The sequence below is a fragment of the Argopecten irradians genome, chromosome 2, assembly GCF_041381155.1.
Source record: "Argopecten irradians isolate NY chromosome 2, Ai_NY, whole genome shotgun sequence".
Taxonomy (NCBI): domain Eukaryota; kingdom Metazoa; phylum Mollusca; class Bivalvia; order Pectinida; family Pectinidae; genus Argopecten; species Argopecten irradians.
In genome coordinates, this window is record NC_091135.1 from 493,120 (window position 1) to 509,010 (window position 15,891).

Below are 15,891 nucleotides of genomic sequence, written 5' to 3' on the forward strand. Positions count from 1 at the left end.
GTATTATTGTATGTACTGACTATCTACTTTCCAACATACAAACAAACAAACACACATAACAATAAACAAACAAACCTTATATTCTTTCTCGAAGATTTCTGATTTGTTTTGAAGCTTTGTTTGGACTATAGATATAAGTTCGGAGAGAGGAAATCCAACCGGACCGGTGTTACTATAGACATTTTCAGCTGGTGTGGATTCCTCCCGGGACACTTCTGCCGCATTTATATACACATTTCCGGTCTCCTTGGACGGCTCCTCTTCTTCTTCAGCTGGTCCGGAAACAAATGTGTTATAGAATAGGTGTACACCAAATACACAATGTCATTTTATCATTATATCTTAGATGTGCTCTTATTTTCCATAATTTTCATCGGCTAATACATGGCCACGAGACGTGCAATATATAGCATATTGACACGGTATTTTTCATTTTCCAATTTTTAGAAACATCGGGTTAATATTCCTTTGCGAACTGCATTGCCCAAACGCTGCATTCTTCAGGGAGACGTTTTTTGACCAATGTTTTTCTTGTAATTAATATACATGTACTCATTAGAGATTGTTTTTGACATTTGTTAACAAACGAGATATCCAATATATTATGGATTTTTATTTCGGTCCATATGGTATTATATCACCAATATAGAATTTAAAATAATTACCTCGGGCTTCGTTCTCGGTCATTATTTATTCTACTCGGGCGATATAACACTATGTGGACGTCAACCAGGTCTATAATTGATATACAAGTATTAGCTTCCCAAAATGCTAAGAAGGCTACCATACAGCATTATTTATTAGGAAGCAATAATAGGAAAGCTTGAATAATCGTTCTGTTCACAGTAAGCTGCCATAGTTCTTATGACAATTCATTTTTGAAGAATGATTATTTAAATGCTTTCACATTCAATGTAAAAGATATCCAACTTTTTGATATTCATCAAAGGGCCACTAGGCTACCTTTCCGAAACAAAAAATAATGATCGCCAAAGATGAGGTTACAACACTAACGAACTAGAAGTTGAAGTTTTGCCGTCTGGTGCAGAAATAATCAACTAACACGACGTCGGGAAACATAAGACGTTTTGGCCAGCCAATCAAAGTGAACAGACTATTTATAACCATGTAAAATCCCAACAACATGGCAGGCAAAGCGACCGATTATCAAAGCTACCATCCCACAAAGCTACCATCCTGGGATGGTAGCAATAAGGTAGCAATTATCATCATATCTACAAATCAATTGTTTAATTAAAGGTAAATATCGCCGTCAGAGAAACAAGTGATAATCGTGTTATTATTGGATATAACTTGAGAACCATAAAAAGAAGAACATGGAATTTCAAAGCAGCATAAATTAATGCTACAATGACACATCCTGACCCAATCTATAGTACGTTATATATTTATATGCTAAAAACAACCCAATTTAATTGTCACCTGATATATTGCTATACATGTTTTTCTCCGCTTCTCCTTGTGTTTTACTTCGCTTTTCCACTTCTTCGTTGTAGATATTATCTTGTTTAAGATTGGAATGTAGTATACCATCGAAGGATTTCGGCTTTCCAGCACTCAAGCGACGTCTGTTGAAAATGGATATAAATAGAATCGGTCCAAAGAATAACATTCAGTAACTCCCAAACTCTGTGCAATATCGTTAACTGGTATTTTATAACAAACCTTCATTTGTTTAATGCTTTAGATGTAAGTAAATTGATAATACTCTGGTTCAAATCTATATTTTATATTTACCTCCTGAACAGTATGATAAGTACTGTGACTATGACAGCGGCTAGTATCACCCCTACAACAGCTCCCACTATTGGGCCTACTGGAGAGGTGGGCGGAGTACTGGGTGTCTGTGCCTGTTTTCCTGGTCATTGTAAAATATCTGAGATTTAGGTTAGTTTCTCAAATATGTATTTAATATTCGGCATACATGTTGTAGAATCAGTGATTGATGTACTTCATATCCCTATACAATTATTCCGTCTTTGCATAATACAGAGTTAGCTCCCTTGCGGGTAGGTATCGATTGTTACGTCATTATTTTGTGAGCGCAATTCACGTCGTTTTCTCCGAAACGTATGACGTTACGCTCGTAAACACATGACGTCACAATCAATACCTACCCGCAAGTGCGGATAACTCTGTAATATGCAAATTAGGAATAGTGCTGGACAGTATACACTATGTATTTAACCACTCAAAATCATAATCTTTTATTATATTTTTGTTTCTGTCACTCTATTGTACGTATTAATTTATGTATATACACACAGATTATGTTCTTGTTTCCAAGATTAAAATGAACAAATAAAACAATTTAATAAAAACTACTACTATCTATAACACAATGAAGAAATAAACGTACTTGTTCTGCAGAAATTGCCTTCATACCCGGTATCACATTCAGTACTACAAACACCAGAATCCATTACACATCTACTGCAATGGCCGCATGTCATACTGCATGACAAACCATATAAACCAGCCACACATTCTGTTAATTATAAAATAGGGCATGGTAGGAATGACAACAGCAAAAATATCCAAATCTACATAAATGTTTCTACCGCTTGATATCTGAAACAAAAATAAAATAAAATGCTTATGTTGACAACAATCTAAAGCTCCGTTACATGAAATCATATATATGATAAAACGGTAACAAATGCTAGGAATTGCTTTAAAGCATCAGTTTTTTAAATAGTTCGTTATATAAGACGCAGTTAAGACCATGCAATAAGCTCACTTACTTGTACATTCCCCGCTGTTCTGATCACATTCACTGCAATTACTAATGCATGGCATAGAACAGTTCGTCCCAAAAAATCCACCGACGCAACCTTCAATGATATAATTGAAAGTGAAAATAAATAATGGAATGAACATTATATTCAGGAATATGCCTAAATCGTACGTAACACATTTATTTAGTTTCTCCGATTCATATAACGATTATAAGAAATTCTAGGTGTCAGAAGGTCGGTTTATTGTGAATAGATATAATGACCCTACATGCATTGGATAATACACCCGGTCTTACAGCAATAGATAAATGTGTATTATCGAGATTCCACAAATATCTTATAGGTATTTTTTTTCTTAATGACTTTTATTTTCAATATAATGCTTACCTGAGCAGGATGCCGTGGTTTTATCACAGATTCCATTCTGACAGTTTTCTGGACAATCAAGTTGGCAGATTTCTCCACGTTTTGTTGGGACGCAGGCTGAATCATTTGTAGTTTATTAGTCCGGTAATCTTATACAAGCTTCAGTTATATGTTTACTTTTCACGCAGTCTCAATTATAGAATTCCACTTATTCTTTTTTACTTTCATTATTTTTTTTTATATTTTCATGTATTATGTCTTTTCTTATCGTAATTATCATGTATATTTACAAGAAAGAGGGTATTTTCTATATCATTCCTATTTTACGAGCGAGTTGTTTCACAGAAATCTTTAGATACCTAGAGTTCATGGTACATGTATCTTAATATGGAAAGATAAACAACCTACCTGTGCAGTGTCCATTATCTTGTGCACAAACCATATCCCTACAATTAGTTGAGCAATTATATTGGCACACGTCGCCATACTTTCCTATAACGCATTCTGAAACAAAATATTATCCGATGTCAATTTAAGAATTCACGATACACCTGTCTACACAAATCAACAAAATGTAAGTTAATAGATATAAAGAAGCATACAATACCTTCACAAGACCCGTTGTTTCTCAAACACTTGGTATTCTTGCAATTGTTGGAGCAGTTGAATTCACAGAAATCACCATACTTGCCAGGACTGCAGTCTGAAATTAAAAGAAAGAATAAATACACAAGATAAGCCTTACCAAAAGAAAACTGTTGTAATCATCAGTCGATCAAATACAATAAATATAATCCAATAGCAACTAAATGTGATTATTAATAATGTTTTCTTCCATAGATATACAAAAATGTACACTTTTTTCACAGTTCTTTAACTGCTTTTCCTCGTGATTTTTCCTATTGTATCGCCTGTAAAACTGAATATAATTAATAAATTAAAATAAATAAGATAAGGATGAAAGTTAATGTATGCATTTCAAAATCACTCCATATCTCCCTAATATCATCAACAATCTGTTCAAATTTTTGATTATTTAATTTACCAAAGAAGATCATCTATTCGAAATTCGAAATTAATTTTGGGTCTTTTTTATGAAATCATTGCGCAGTTATACTAGTATATTTTTCTTTTATGGGCTGATGAAGTCATATTAAATCAATGATATTTTGAAACAACCAAAATATTATATGGACGAAATCACTGGATATCATGTGCATTATGTGAAAAATGGATAATTATTGTTTAATTATACATACTGTTGCAATGTCCAGAGTCTTGTGCGCACAAACTATTCTCACAATTCGTAGAACAATTATATTGGCAGCGATTTCCATACGTCTGTGGAACGCACCCTGAAAAAGCAAACATTTAAGTCATTAATGTAGCGGGTTCTCACAAAAGTTCGCAAACAAAATTTATTTTATAACCCGATGAAGTTAAAAAAGAGTGACATCAATACTTTTAATTAATCTTTCGGACTATTAATAATATAAAATACGTTTTAGATGTACTATTCCATTCATTTCCAATGGATTAAATCAATACGCAACGTCGACGTCTCTATTGTGACGTCATGATAATGTAGAGTTTTCACCCCATTCTCTGATTCATAGAAGTATGAAGAAAAAGTACATGCCAAAAAGAACGTCGGATTTAGTATGAAAAAATTATAATTAAATATAGTGGTATAGATTTATGCTTTTGCAGTTAGTGATATCACAAACTGATTTTACATAAAAGGTCAAAGTAAGTCTCACCGAAGCAGTTTCCTGTGCCCTTTTCACAAAACGTTTCATTACAAGTTAGTGGACAGGTCAGATCGCATTTATCGCCATACTTCCCAGGGATACATCCTAAAATTAAAAATAATAATAATAATAATTCTTACTTTAATGTGTGTTAGAACAATGAATGTTTGTCGCACTATTTCAAATATTTTTTTATGTTTATATTGCATAGTTATCTTTTACATCTCTTTGCAGAACTGATCTGGAAAAGGTATTTTATTAATATTATCCGTTTAAGGAATTTTCCACCTTTTTTTATAATTAATTGCTTTGTTGAAACTTGTAAACAAATGTGCAGCTCATAAAGTATTTTTTTCGGATACTCTTTTATCCTTTTTATACATTGTATCTACGTCCAAATATTCTTGTGTTTTGCCTCGGTTATCTCCAAAACGATATAATGTAGCTTAATGCAACCATGATATAAAGTTTCCTTTTATTTCACTTAGTTGATGTCAATATCTTTCAAAAGGAATTATATTACCAGAGACTTACCGTAGCAGGTCCCTGTGTTCTTTTCACATAACGTCTCATTACAAGTAACTGGACAGGTCTCGTCACATTTGTCGCTATATGTTCCTGGGACACATTCTGTAACATTTATTTAATATCTCGTATTCTTTAATCAAAATGGGCAGTTTTTGATAGAAAATATGTTATTTGTACTATATTTTTTCATAATATTTTTCCCGTTTATAATGACAATAAAAAATCGTACCCTACCGGTCCTTGAGTGGATTATTGCACATTAAAAATGCAATTATCTCTATGTCCATGAAATGTGATCTTTTATGGTTAGCAGACACTGTTTTCTTGCTCCGATGAAGCTAATTTACCAATGGTTGTGAAATGTGACATTGATATCCATAATCTAACATTGGGTTACATGCATGTACAATTTTTACGTATACATAATGAGTTAGTTTATACTATTATATTTAGCTATTACAATGTATTCTACACATCCATACTTGTCAAATATATAAAAATTTATCTTTAAAGAAGTCATTGAATGTATATGATTATAGAAAGAGAAGATATCAATATGAAGTTGGGTATGATTTTAAATTAATAAGGGAAACATAGCGTAATACATGTCATTTTTGTGCCGAATTTGTTGGTTTAAAAGAAAAGTACACCATCCAAAAATGTCATTACAAGTCATTTCATAATGCCTTCATGTCACAGATATGCATTCTGAATACGTTTAGTGTGTAATTAATTGTATTTATATTAGTATGGAACTAAAGGTTGTGATTAAATGAAAAACGATTCATACCAAAACAATTTCCGCCATCCTTCTGACAACGATTATCTTTACAATTCGAGGGACAATCAAGGTTGCAGAAGTCACCATATTTTCCTGTTTCACAATCTGAAGAAAAAACCAATATAATGAAATGAATATTACTATAGATAACAATTATCCCGAATTTAAAAAAGTATTAGTGACAAGTTGATTAATATAATTTTTAAGCGACAAAAACTACTGTTTTGAAACATAAATGTTACTTTCAATATTGTTGGTACATTAATTGCATTCACAGAAATATTAATTATTTAAAGTTTTTTGATATATTAGTATTGAGTGCAATACCTGTACATGTATTTGAAACGCTACATTCGTTCATTTCTTTATTTTGAAAATAATAATGACACATGATACAATTTTCATAGTAATTCTTCCTTCTTTTATATTTGATACATTTTAGTGTTCTAGTGGAAATTTGTTTTTGTTTTCTTCGATAAATAAAATACATCAAACTACACAAGTACCAAACGATCATCATTTAAACCTTTATATGTAATGTAAGTTTGACTCCTAATTAGTTTAATGTTTTCTTTGTTCAACGATGACTAAGTTGATATCAATTGCTTACAGAAACACACTCCGGTCTTGGGGTTACAGTTCCCGCCATAACACGATCCTTGGCACATATTGCTACAGTTGTTATTACCTGGACCATGACGCCCCACTGCACATCCTGTGTCAAAAAACAAATTTATCACAAATCATTCATAAGAAGATTATCGGAAAAAAACTAGTATTACATCATCGAGAAAAACATTCTATGAAGATTAGAGAGACAGCGACGCTAAACTTCACAAGCTACACAGTCAACCACAGTGTACCGTTGTTCAATTCTTCTGATAAACATCGAATGACCAAACTACCGTCTCATCTCTGGTATCACACAGAACCTTCAATTCTAGTACGAAATCTTCTAGACGTTGCTATAATGAAAACGATATTAACATCTAGAAAATCTAGATTTTTTTAATTTGAGAAATTAACTTTTTAACGAGGTAATATATGATAAACAGTCACACATTACGGGACCTGTTTATCCCATGTACCTTTTACTCTATATTTATACCGTGAGGATAATCTGTCCCTTGTCTATTTTCAGGTTAACTTAACTTATACTGCATTATAACATCTTCCCGTAATAAAATGTAGTGCGTAATTAGAGAGCCAATATTCTGTTGGTTGATAATTACAAAGCACATACATGTCATCCGGCCGATATTGAAAAAAATCACTAAAATTTGACTTGATATTTTGTCTCTACTGCATGTCGCACTCTAGTTTTAAACAAGGGGGGGATAACCTAGTAAAGAACTCTGCTGAGAAAGTCTTATCAGCAACTGGTGACCAATCTAGTCATACATTAAATGCAATACATTTTCAAAAGAGGAAAGCGCTATGAATAGTAATCCGATGTTGAAAGCTATTCATAATCAAGATTGGTAGGAGTTGAACAGTGAGGGGCACTGGGATGTAAACCAACTGCTATGGAGTTATCGCGTGATTTTTCTTTTATGAAACAATCATAATTATACAGGATAAAATAATCTCATATAGAGGTCGGTTGAGAGGTAAATGTGATACGACTAATAAACTAGCTCTCGATTTCTAGGCTGTGAGTTCGAAGCCCAAATGGGAAAGTTGCCAGGTACTGATTATAGGTCGGTGTTTTTTTTCAGAAATAGTCCTGCTTTCCTCCTCCCTCTAAACCCTCTTTGTCCCTAAACTGATAGGACGCATTACGATATAAACCTAAACCGTCTGTTTAACTTTCTATTGATCTACGATTATATAAGAATGACGCTTATGTTTAAGGACTAGGGTACTCGCACGTGCCATGTTAATTGTCATAAAGGAATTGAATATCTGCGAAAGCGCTGATAGACATAACATGGATATTATGTTATGCATACAATATAACTAAAAAAAATAAATAAGAAAACACATTAATGTTATAATGATGTTTTCTTATTTAAACGATTTTTTTTGCTGTGTTTTGTAATCCATCCCTCTAACAGCGCTTTCGCAGACATCCAATTTCATCCTGACAACACGATTACGTGGAATTTCTCTAGTCCCTACCGGGGACTTCGTCGCGTCTTCGATTTTTTCTCTCTATAATATATGGACCTTAAAATTATATACATTGTCTCAGAAACACGAAATAACAAAGGAAAGCGATTTCATCACTCGTACCCTATTGGGCATCGAATGAATTCACGATCTACGGCACCTAATCGCCTAGCCAAACATACATGTGGCTTAAATCACTGTGTCATATCCACGTCCTCAACAAATAGAATAATGAAAAAACCAGTTTTCAATAGCTAAGTATTCGGTCAGATATCCTGACAAATCGTCAATTATATCATTTATACATTTGCGCACAGACGATAATGCACATCAACGGAGTCCAAATTGGAAAGGATATTCCAATCCAACTTTCGGAGCAACAACTCCCCACCTAGTGTATATGATGCAGTGTGAAACTACCGAATGTTTCAAATTTCCAATCGGAAATATTCTAGTTTATACTAATTTGTCAAAATGATTTACCAGTCTGAAAGGATGACAAATATTTATAAAAAAACATGTATATAATATTGCGTTTATTGTTTATTGAAGAACTTCCCTCCTCTCATCAGAATATTACAAAGATTAAAAAAAATTTTAGAACTTCCAATTTTATTAAAATATCGACAAATGAAAACAAAATCAACAATTTTTTTCACATTTTGTTTTCATTATATCTTGAAATACTATTTAAATTATAGGTGTAGTCTACAACGTTAATGATATTTGCTTTCAAATAATTTTCATAATTAATATACTGTGTTTGCGTTTTAATTCAAACAGAAGATATTTCAATTTAAAAGTATAGTTCTACTTACCAAATACCATCACTTCACATAATTCCAGAATGGCGTTATCACTGTACCAGGATCGTCGTTTTGGATTATTTCTATAGTTGTAAACGGTGACATACCGAGCTACAAACGGGCACTGGTGTTCTATATCTAGTTTTACGTCGGCTTTGTTGATACTTTGGTCCTCGTAACATAGAACGCCTTGTGTCGGGCTGTCGGTCGCGTTGGATAAGTAGAGCTGATAACCTCCAAATCTCTCTTGGAAATTAGCTTTAATGAAAAAATCAACATGATCAATCGTATCAAAACTCTAATTTATATAACAAAAATACGTGTACAAATTATGTTGTATTTAAAATATTCACTACATCAAAAATTTATTTGGAATGAAAATTTTCTAATTTTGCAGCTTTCGTTGTCAGAGTATTTACCCGAAGTATATGTATAGATGAATTAAGCGAATTTAAAAAAAAAAGTTATTTTTTGCCTAATTCTTAATGGTTTTTGTCTAATAAACACTAAAGCGCAATATTAAACTTCATGTTTACTGATACAATTTTACTTCAGATACATGTTTAGGAGAAACAAAGTTTAAGGGTGCGCTTTCTAGATGATAAGCTTCGCCAAAATTGACAAGATTTTCACACTTTCAGAGTTTCTGCATGTTTAGGAGGGTTACCATAGCAACTGCAGCTGCTATGATACAAAACCATCATGTATATGTAACAAGTATACACGATATATGGCATTCAATAATTTAATAACATGTTATAAAAACGATGGATGTGGGGGCCTAAAAGGTCCCAAACAGAACATCGTCCTTTCATAGTAGTTGGAAGGAAGTAGTATTACTTGTTATTGTCTTTGGCCACTGGACAAATCACAGATTGCCCTAAAATATCTGTACATGGAGTATGTGTGACATGTATGGTCACCTTTCAATAACAAGAATTCTTTAACATGTTTGTATCTTTTTGTTTTTTGAGCCTCAATGTATTACACAAACAAACAGCAGGGTGCTGTTTATCGGCTTTAATGATGCGGCTCGTGTCGGTTTTTTTAATGAAAGTGTAAACACAGTTTTCGAGAATAATACTATAGTATTAATAAAAAGGGGTGAAAAGATAACAATATATATTCCATCCGAAATATAAATTCCTAAATACTTAAGTTTGTCTTTGCTAACCACTCTGACGTCTTCAGACTACAATATGGAAACTTGAGATTTAATTATAATTTACCCTCACCTCTGTAAATTATCTGTATTCTGTTAATGGTCATTAACTGTTGGAGATCAACACGCCACCAGGCCGTTTTATGTCCCGCACCAGAAGTATGAGTACAGCATCCAGCCGATGAACTTGTACAACCGTCCACGACGTTGCTAGCTGCCCAATTACCGCCATAATCACTGCTCTGAGAAGTTGGTTTTCCAAAGGCGACGTTTGCTTAAATGTTAAATATAGCTACGTGTATTACGCATCAATAACAATTTGCATATTTCGTGTTTTGTATTATACTTTTTTTTTCATAGTTGCAAGGGAGTTGTCGCTAAGAATCAAAATAATGATCGATTTCGAGTTATCGAGAGCTCCACAAACAAAGTTTATATAGCAAACTAAAAGGGCTACGGATACATAATTGTGACTTATGTTTTCATAGTTCGTAACAGCTGTTCAAAGAAACACAAAATTTATAGTTACAGTGCCGCTGACGACCGCCTCTATCTTCGTATTAACAGGACCATTTTCGATTATACGGTTTGACTTGTTGGGTCTAGTTGTTCATTTATGTATTAAAGACGGACCTGGGCATTTCATATTTTTTTCAGACGAGCCATGATAAAGCACTCACAGGCCTGTATCAAAAACTGCAGGATACATACTTGAACTAATGACTTTAACAAACGGTCGAGCCGGTTGTTCAGAATAAAAGTAAACTGCATAGGACTATATTATTTTCTTAAAGACTAAATGTTGAGAGCTTATCAATTAATTACACCGTACCAACATCTCATGCTTAAAATAAACAAACAGAAGAAATTGGCGAAAGTGCCCAAAATATGTGGTGATTTTTCTTCGTATACCCATGCGCGGAAACACCATGTTTGATATACCAAACTGCGGTCATGATTCACGTTAACAAAATAGATATCAACAGGTAAATGTGAAATGGAAAATGATAACGAACGAGTATGATAAAACTAAATGCACCTTTCTTTTGTAGTATTTAAGATGCGTTATTTTTATTTTAAAGCAAGAAATATGTAAATATTTAAAATTAAGATATGTCAAATTTGAATCAAAACGCTTTGTGTACAGTGTATATGAATGTTATTTTCGTTTCTCGTTCGAAAAGTAACCAATTCGAGAGATCCGTTTTGCGTGTAAACGAATCGATGAAGAATAGAAAAACTCGTTATATGTAAAATCCAGGATATCATCGTAATTTCAAAATCGTTTGTAATTTATAAATGATCTTTTATTCTAATACTGGGAAATAGTTATATTATTAGCTTATATTAAGCAACAGTCATATATGACTTTATATCAGTTGCAGCACGTATGCTACCAAACACCCACTCTCCTTGGGCTGACGGTAATTCCAGTGGTCTAACGTTAAGGTTTTATGAGATTTCCATAGTTTACTGTCACCAAAATCTAATACTAAGATAAAAAAGTCATGTGTTAAATGGTTTGACGCAAACAAATCAATTTACCACATTTTTTTATGTTCTGCAAAACATTATCTGGGAAGCCACAACACATTTGTTACATTTTGGATATATGCAGTGGGTATTAACAATTTCTAAACATGCCACAATTCAAAGATGTTTATATGTTTTTATCATCGTTATAGGGAAAATGGTCATGCTTCACAAATTCATATGGGGAAGTGTATATTTATGAACTTGAACAGGAAGTTTAACATTAATGTATGCAAACCGTGACGTGATGTCACAGGTAAAATATCCACAGGTAAAATGTAAGTACATAGAGCGGAACCTAAACTAAGAACTGGGTACAGAGATCATGATCTGAACTATCACAAAAACGAAGGACGTCTGTTATCAGATATATGTGTGATGTGATAATCCATTGATTGTACACCTCAAAACTAACATCCTCATAACTTTCACAAAAGTATACAAAGTATTCTGTAATAATCACTACAATTTCCATTAGTATTAATGTTTAATGGTAATATTTGTTTGACACCATGATCAAATTAAGAAATATGTTCTGATTTTCTGATACAATAATGATTTTGAAAAGCTAAAACTGATTCCGGCTTTAACAAAAACTGTATTAATTAACCCAAACGTAATTTGAAAGTTTAATAAGTGATGTAGACGAAGAAGAGATCACAAATTCTTCCAAAGCATCACAACCCTTAGGCTTACATTGAATTCCAATGCAAAATATTATTGGTAACATACCGTGTTATCATGAACCTTTCATTATTTCTTTTCATGTGATATATTTTACGGTGTTAAACAAAACAGCGATAACCATGAAATACGTTACTTAATAATGAATATCATGTCATTCAACAAACAATTTGTGAAGGTTCTTTTTTTCAGTACAATAAAAAAGTACATTTTGGGAAACATATAAAAGTTCAATATATTATTTATAATACAAAAAATGTTATACACAAACAGAAGAATGTAAATACACACTTGGTATCTACTCCCCCAACACACGTCCACCCTCACACAGCATCCACACACATACGCACACATACATATATATATTTGTACATTCTCACACAATATGTATTACTTTGTAAATCATAATGTTTTCTGTATGTACCAATGTTATACTTTAATAATGGACAAGCAAAAATATTTTCTATCTATCTTCAGATAAAACAAGATAAAGTTTTGATCGTTTTGTACCCGGTCTATATCTAATTAACATAATTCTGTACTTACTTTCTGAAGAGACCCTGCTGAAGGTACAAAGTAACAAGAGAATTACTTCTCTTCCCCACTCTAACTTTCTCCTGGCCATTCTGGGGGTAATGGCGACATAACACAGACAAGGAAGTAAATATCAATATTTGGAAATTGACAAGTACAAGGTAAATATGTATCGTTAGTCGTGTTCTGTCGACCAGAACTACTGCTCGTAGTGTATATAGTACGTGCTCATCCGACAATGACGATGTTGTATATAATGTTAAACTATTTTAAAATAATAGTTACTGTATAAAGGTCAACATTTTTTGTACACATGCATACCTATTCATTCCAACAATAACAAAGAAGCGAGCTTTGCTAATGTGATTTCTAATATGTTTGGTTCATGCCTTAAATACATCTGTAGTAACAGAATATCATTTATTTGTAGTTTCTTTACAAACCATTGATACTCGATAGCACGATACCCAGCTCATATTCTTTGTTAATGATTTAGGTCATAATGCATGTATTACTGACTATACTGAATAGTCTTTGTCATGTTAGCGGTATTGCGTAAAGCTCCACAGTTACAGTAATCAAACATTGAATGTTTCTGTATGAACGGGAAACGGAATACTTATAATAGAATTCATTCATTATATCGCTTGATATCATATTATTGTTAATTGTTCGGTATATCTTTTTATATATGCACAGAAATTACAAGTTTACTGACAGTTTGTTTAATATGAATAATTTCTTGTAATAAATTTGGGTCAATTTTATCAGTCGCCGTAATATGTCACCTAGTTAAAGTATATTGATAGGCTACATGTATCTAAGGAATCAGAATATTTTGCTACAAAATGTATGTCATATCAATAATCAGAGTTCCTGGAGAAAAATAGCAACCTAATATAAGTGCATTTAGATTTCAGCCCGCAACTCACATATGTAAGGAAGCTAGCGTGATACCACTATTAAAAAAAGACTTTTTATCTGTAACTTTGTAATATTATATAGTGCTCTATGAGATCGTAGATGGTGGTGATTCCATGAAAAGAAAAAGAGACGCCTATATTATTAAATGAAATTATACTTACATCTGAATTTCCATATATATCACCAAACAGCGATAGTTTTTTCCGGGAAAATCCCAATTCCAATGGATGAGTTAGTGGGAGAGGGAGTTAAAGTTGTACGGTGTGTAACTTGCTGGCTTAGAAAAAGTATTTCAAGTGTTCTTCATATTTTCATCCATCTCTCTTAGTTTAAAACTTTTCATATTTACCACTTTGGTAAAAAAAAATATTCGCAAAGTTTTCAGAAAATTAAATTTTTTTATTGATTTTTGACGTGTAGACGGTTAAAATAGCTAGGAAGTTTCTGTGCGGGCATTGCCGATGTTGGCCACGTGATATGACTCGGGAGGTTCCGATCTATACGGGTATCACCGATGTCGGTCAAATGATGCAACTCGGTTTTCCAATATTACCTGAAAGTTTGAGTCATGGCGTTGACTGTGTCATTTCTTTCAAAACGTGATATTTCATGTGACATTTACCACTAAGTCAATAGTATATTGGTGTTTTTATGGATCTGAACCATCATATTTAAGCATCCATATTCACACATTGTTGTTTTATGACAGTTTGTGATGATGAAAATTACAAGAAATAAAACTTTTATTCATATGTTACGAATATTACATTATCTACTTTTTAGCAGATAATCATAATATCTATGTTTATAAAACATGAGATATATCCTGACGTAAATATATTATACTTGATTTATTACGGAAATTCCCGACAACTTTGACATGGCGGATCGACCATGCCATTCAAAATGGCGAGATTCATCAACTTTGATTCAGACGATTGAAAACGATTACAGGTCGATTATCTTACCTTATACTGTAAACGAAGCATGTTTAGATTCTTCATTATGTTATTAATTCGTGTATTATTGTTGTATGCACTCTAAACCATCAGAAAGCCCATTATTCTGCGAAATTCCATGACAGAGAGCGGCGGTTGTTTACAGTTTGGCGGAATCTAGATTGTGACGTCACAACATGTAAGCTCGATTCTGATTGGTCAATAGGGTCTCGGCGGCGAGTATAAAAGGCCGTCCGAAACGTCAAAACGTCAGTTCGATTTTCGACTCACACTCTGCTGGTCACAATACCTTCAGACTCCACAACCTTACCTTAGAGGATGTCGTCAGTTACACCTAAACGATGGGTAGGCATCCAAGTTTGTTTGGTTTCTCAATACTAGTGTTCTATATATTCGAGCATTACTTACTATTTACGTTAACGTCATCTTACGTTGGTTTACCTACACAACGACGTGATGCATTATGGGATACTCCCAAAAGCAGACGATATACGTTGTAAAGGAAACAATGTGAATATGATTCTAACTTATAATTAAATGCTTACAAGTTGATGTGATACGATCCAAGGGAAGCAACCTCTACAGAAATTAGTAGCACAAGTCATTTTGGCTCTATTATTTAGATTTTTATCATAAACGATCGTAACTATTACAAATACAGTACGATCTCATCATATGAGCTAACGTATCGACATTTTTACTAATATTATAACAGAACAGCTACTGAAGTATCTGTTCCAAAATTACATACCAATGTACTTTATTGTAACCTTATATAATTCTTGTTAACATAATAAATATACCAGAACTTTTACAAAAGTGTTTGCCAATTATATCTAATAAATCCACGATACTGGACAGGAGCGAACCTGGGGTTATGTAACACCCGTTAAAAACGTTACATTGGCGTCGTCGGCAGGATTTATTTTCTTTTTGATAATATATAATCTCCTGTATCTAGGTGGAAAAGATATATAGAACAAACATTCAAA

The 15,891-nt window shown here is 33.0% G+C and overlaps 1 protein-coding gene across 1 annotated transcript in view; it reads right to left on the reverse strand.

The window, feature by feature from the left end:
- Positions 1-9,804, reverse strand: part of LOC138313064 (multiple epidermal growth factor-like domains protein 11) — a 19,437-nt gene extending 9,633 nt beyond the window's left edge. Inside the window, exons 1-15 of the mRNA XM_069253720.1 lie at positions 9,771-9,804; positions 9,116-9,361; positions 6,796-6,900; positions 6,195-6,290; positions 5,411-5,506; positions 4,886-4,981; positions 4,385-4,480; positions 3,733-3,828; positions 3,534-3,629; positions 3,147-3,242; positions 2,766-2,855; positions 2,381-2,509; positions 1,759-1,879; positions 1,444-1,589; positions 56-272 (exon numbers count right to left, since the gene is read on the reverse strand). Of these exons, the coding sequence (XP_069109821.1) occupies positions 56-272; positions 1,444-1,589; positions 1,759-1,879; positions 2,381-2,509; positions 2,766-2,855; positions 3,147-3,242; positions 3,534-3,629; positions 3,733-3,828; positions 4,385-4,480; positions 4,886-4,981; positions 5,411-5,506; positions 6,195-6,290; positions 6,796-6,900; positions 9,116-9,361; positions 9,771-9,804 (1,760 nt within the window). The remainder of the gene's footprint in view (positions 1-55; positions 273-1,443; positions 1,590-1,758; positions 1,880-2,380; positions 2,510-2,765; positions 2,856-3,146; positions 3,243-3,533; positions 3,630-3,732; positions 3,829-4,384; positions 4,481-4,885; positions 4,982-5,410; positions 5,507-6,194; positions 6,291-6,795; positions 6,901-9,115; positions 9,362-9,770) is intronic.
- Between the last annotated feature and the right edge of the window lie 6,087 nt (positions 9,805-15,891).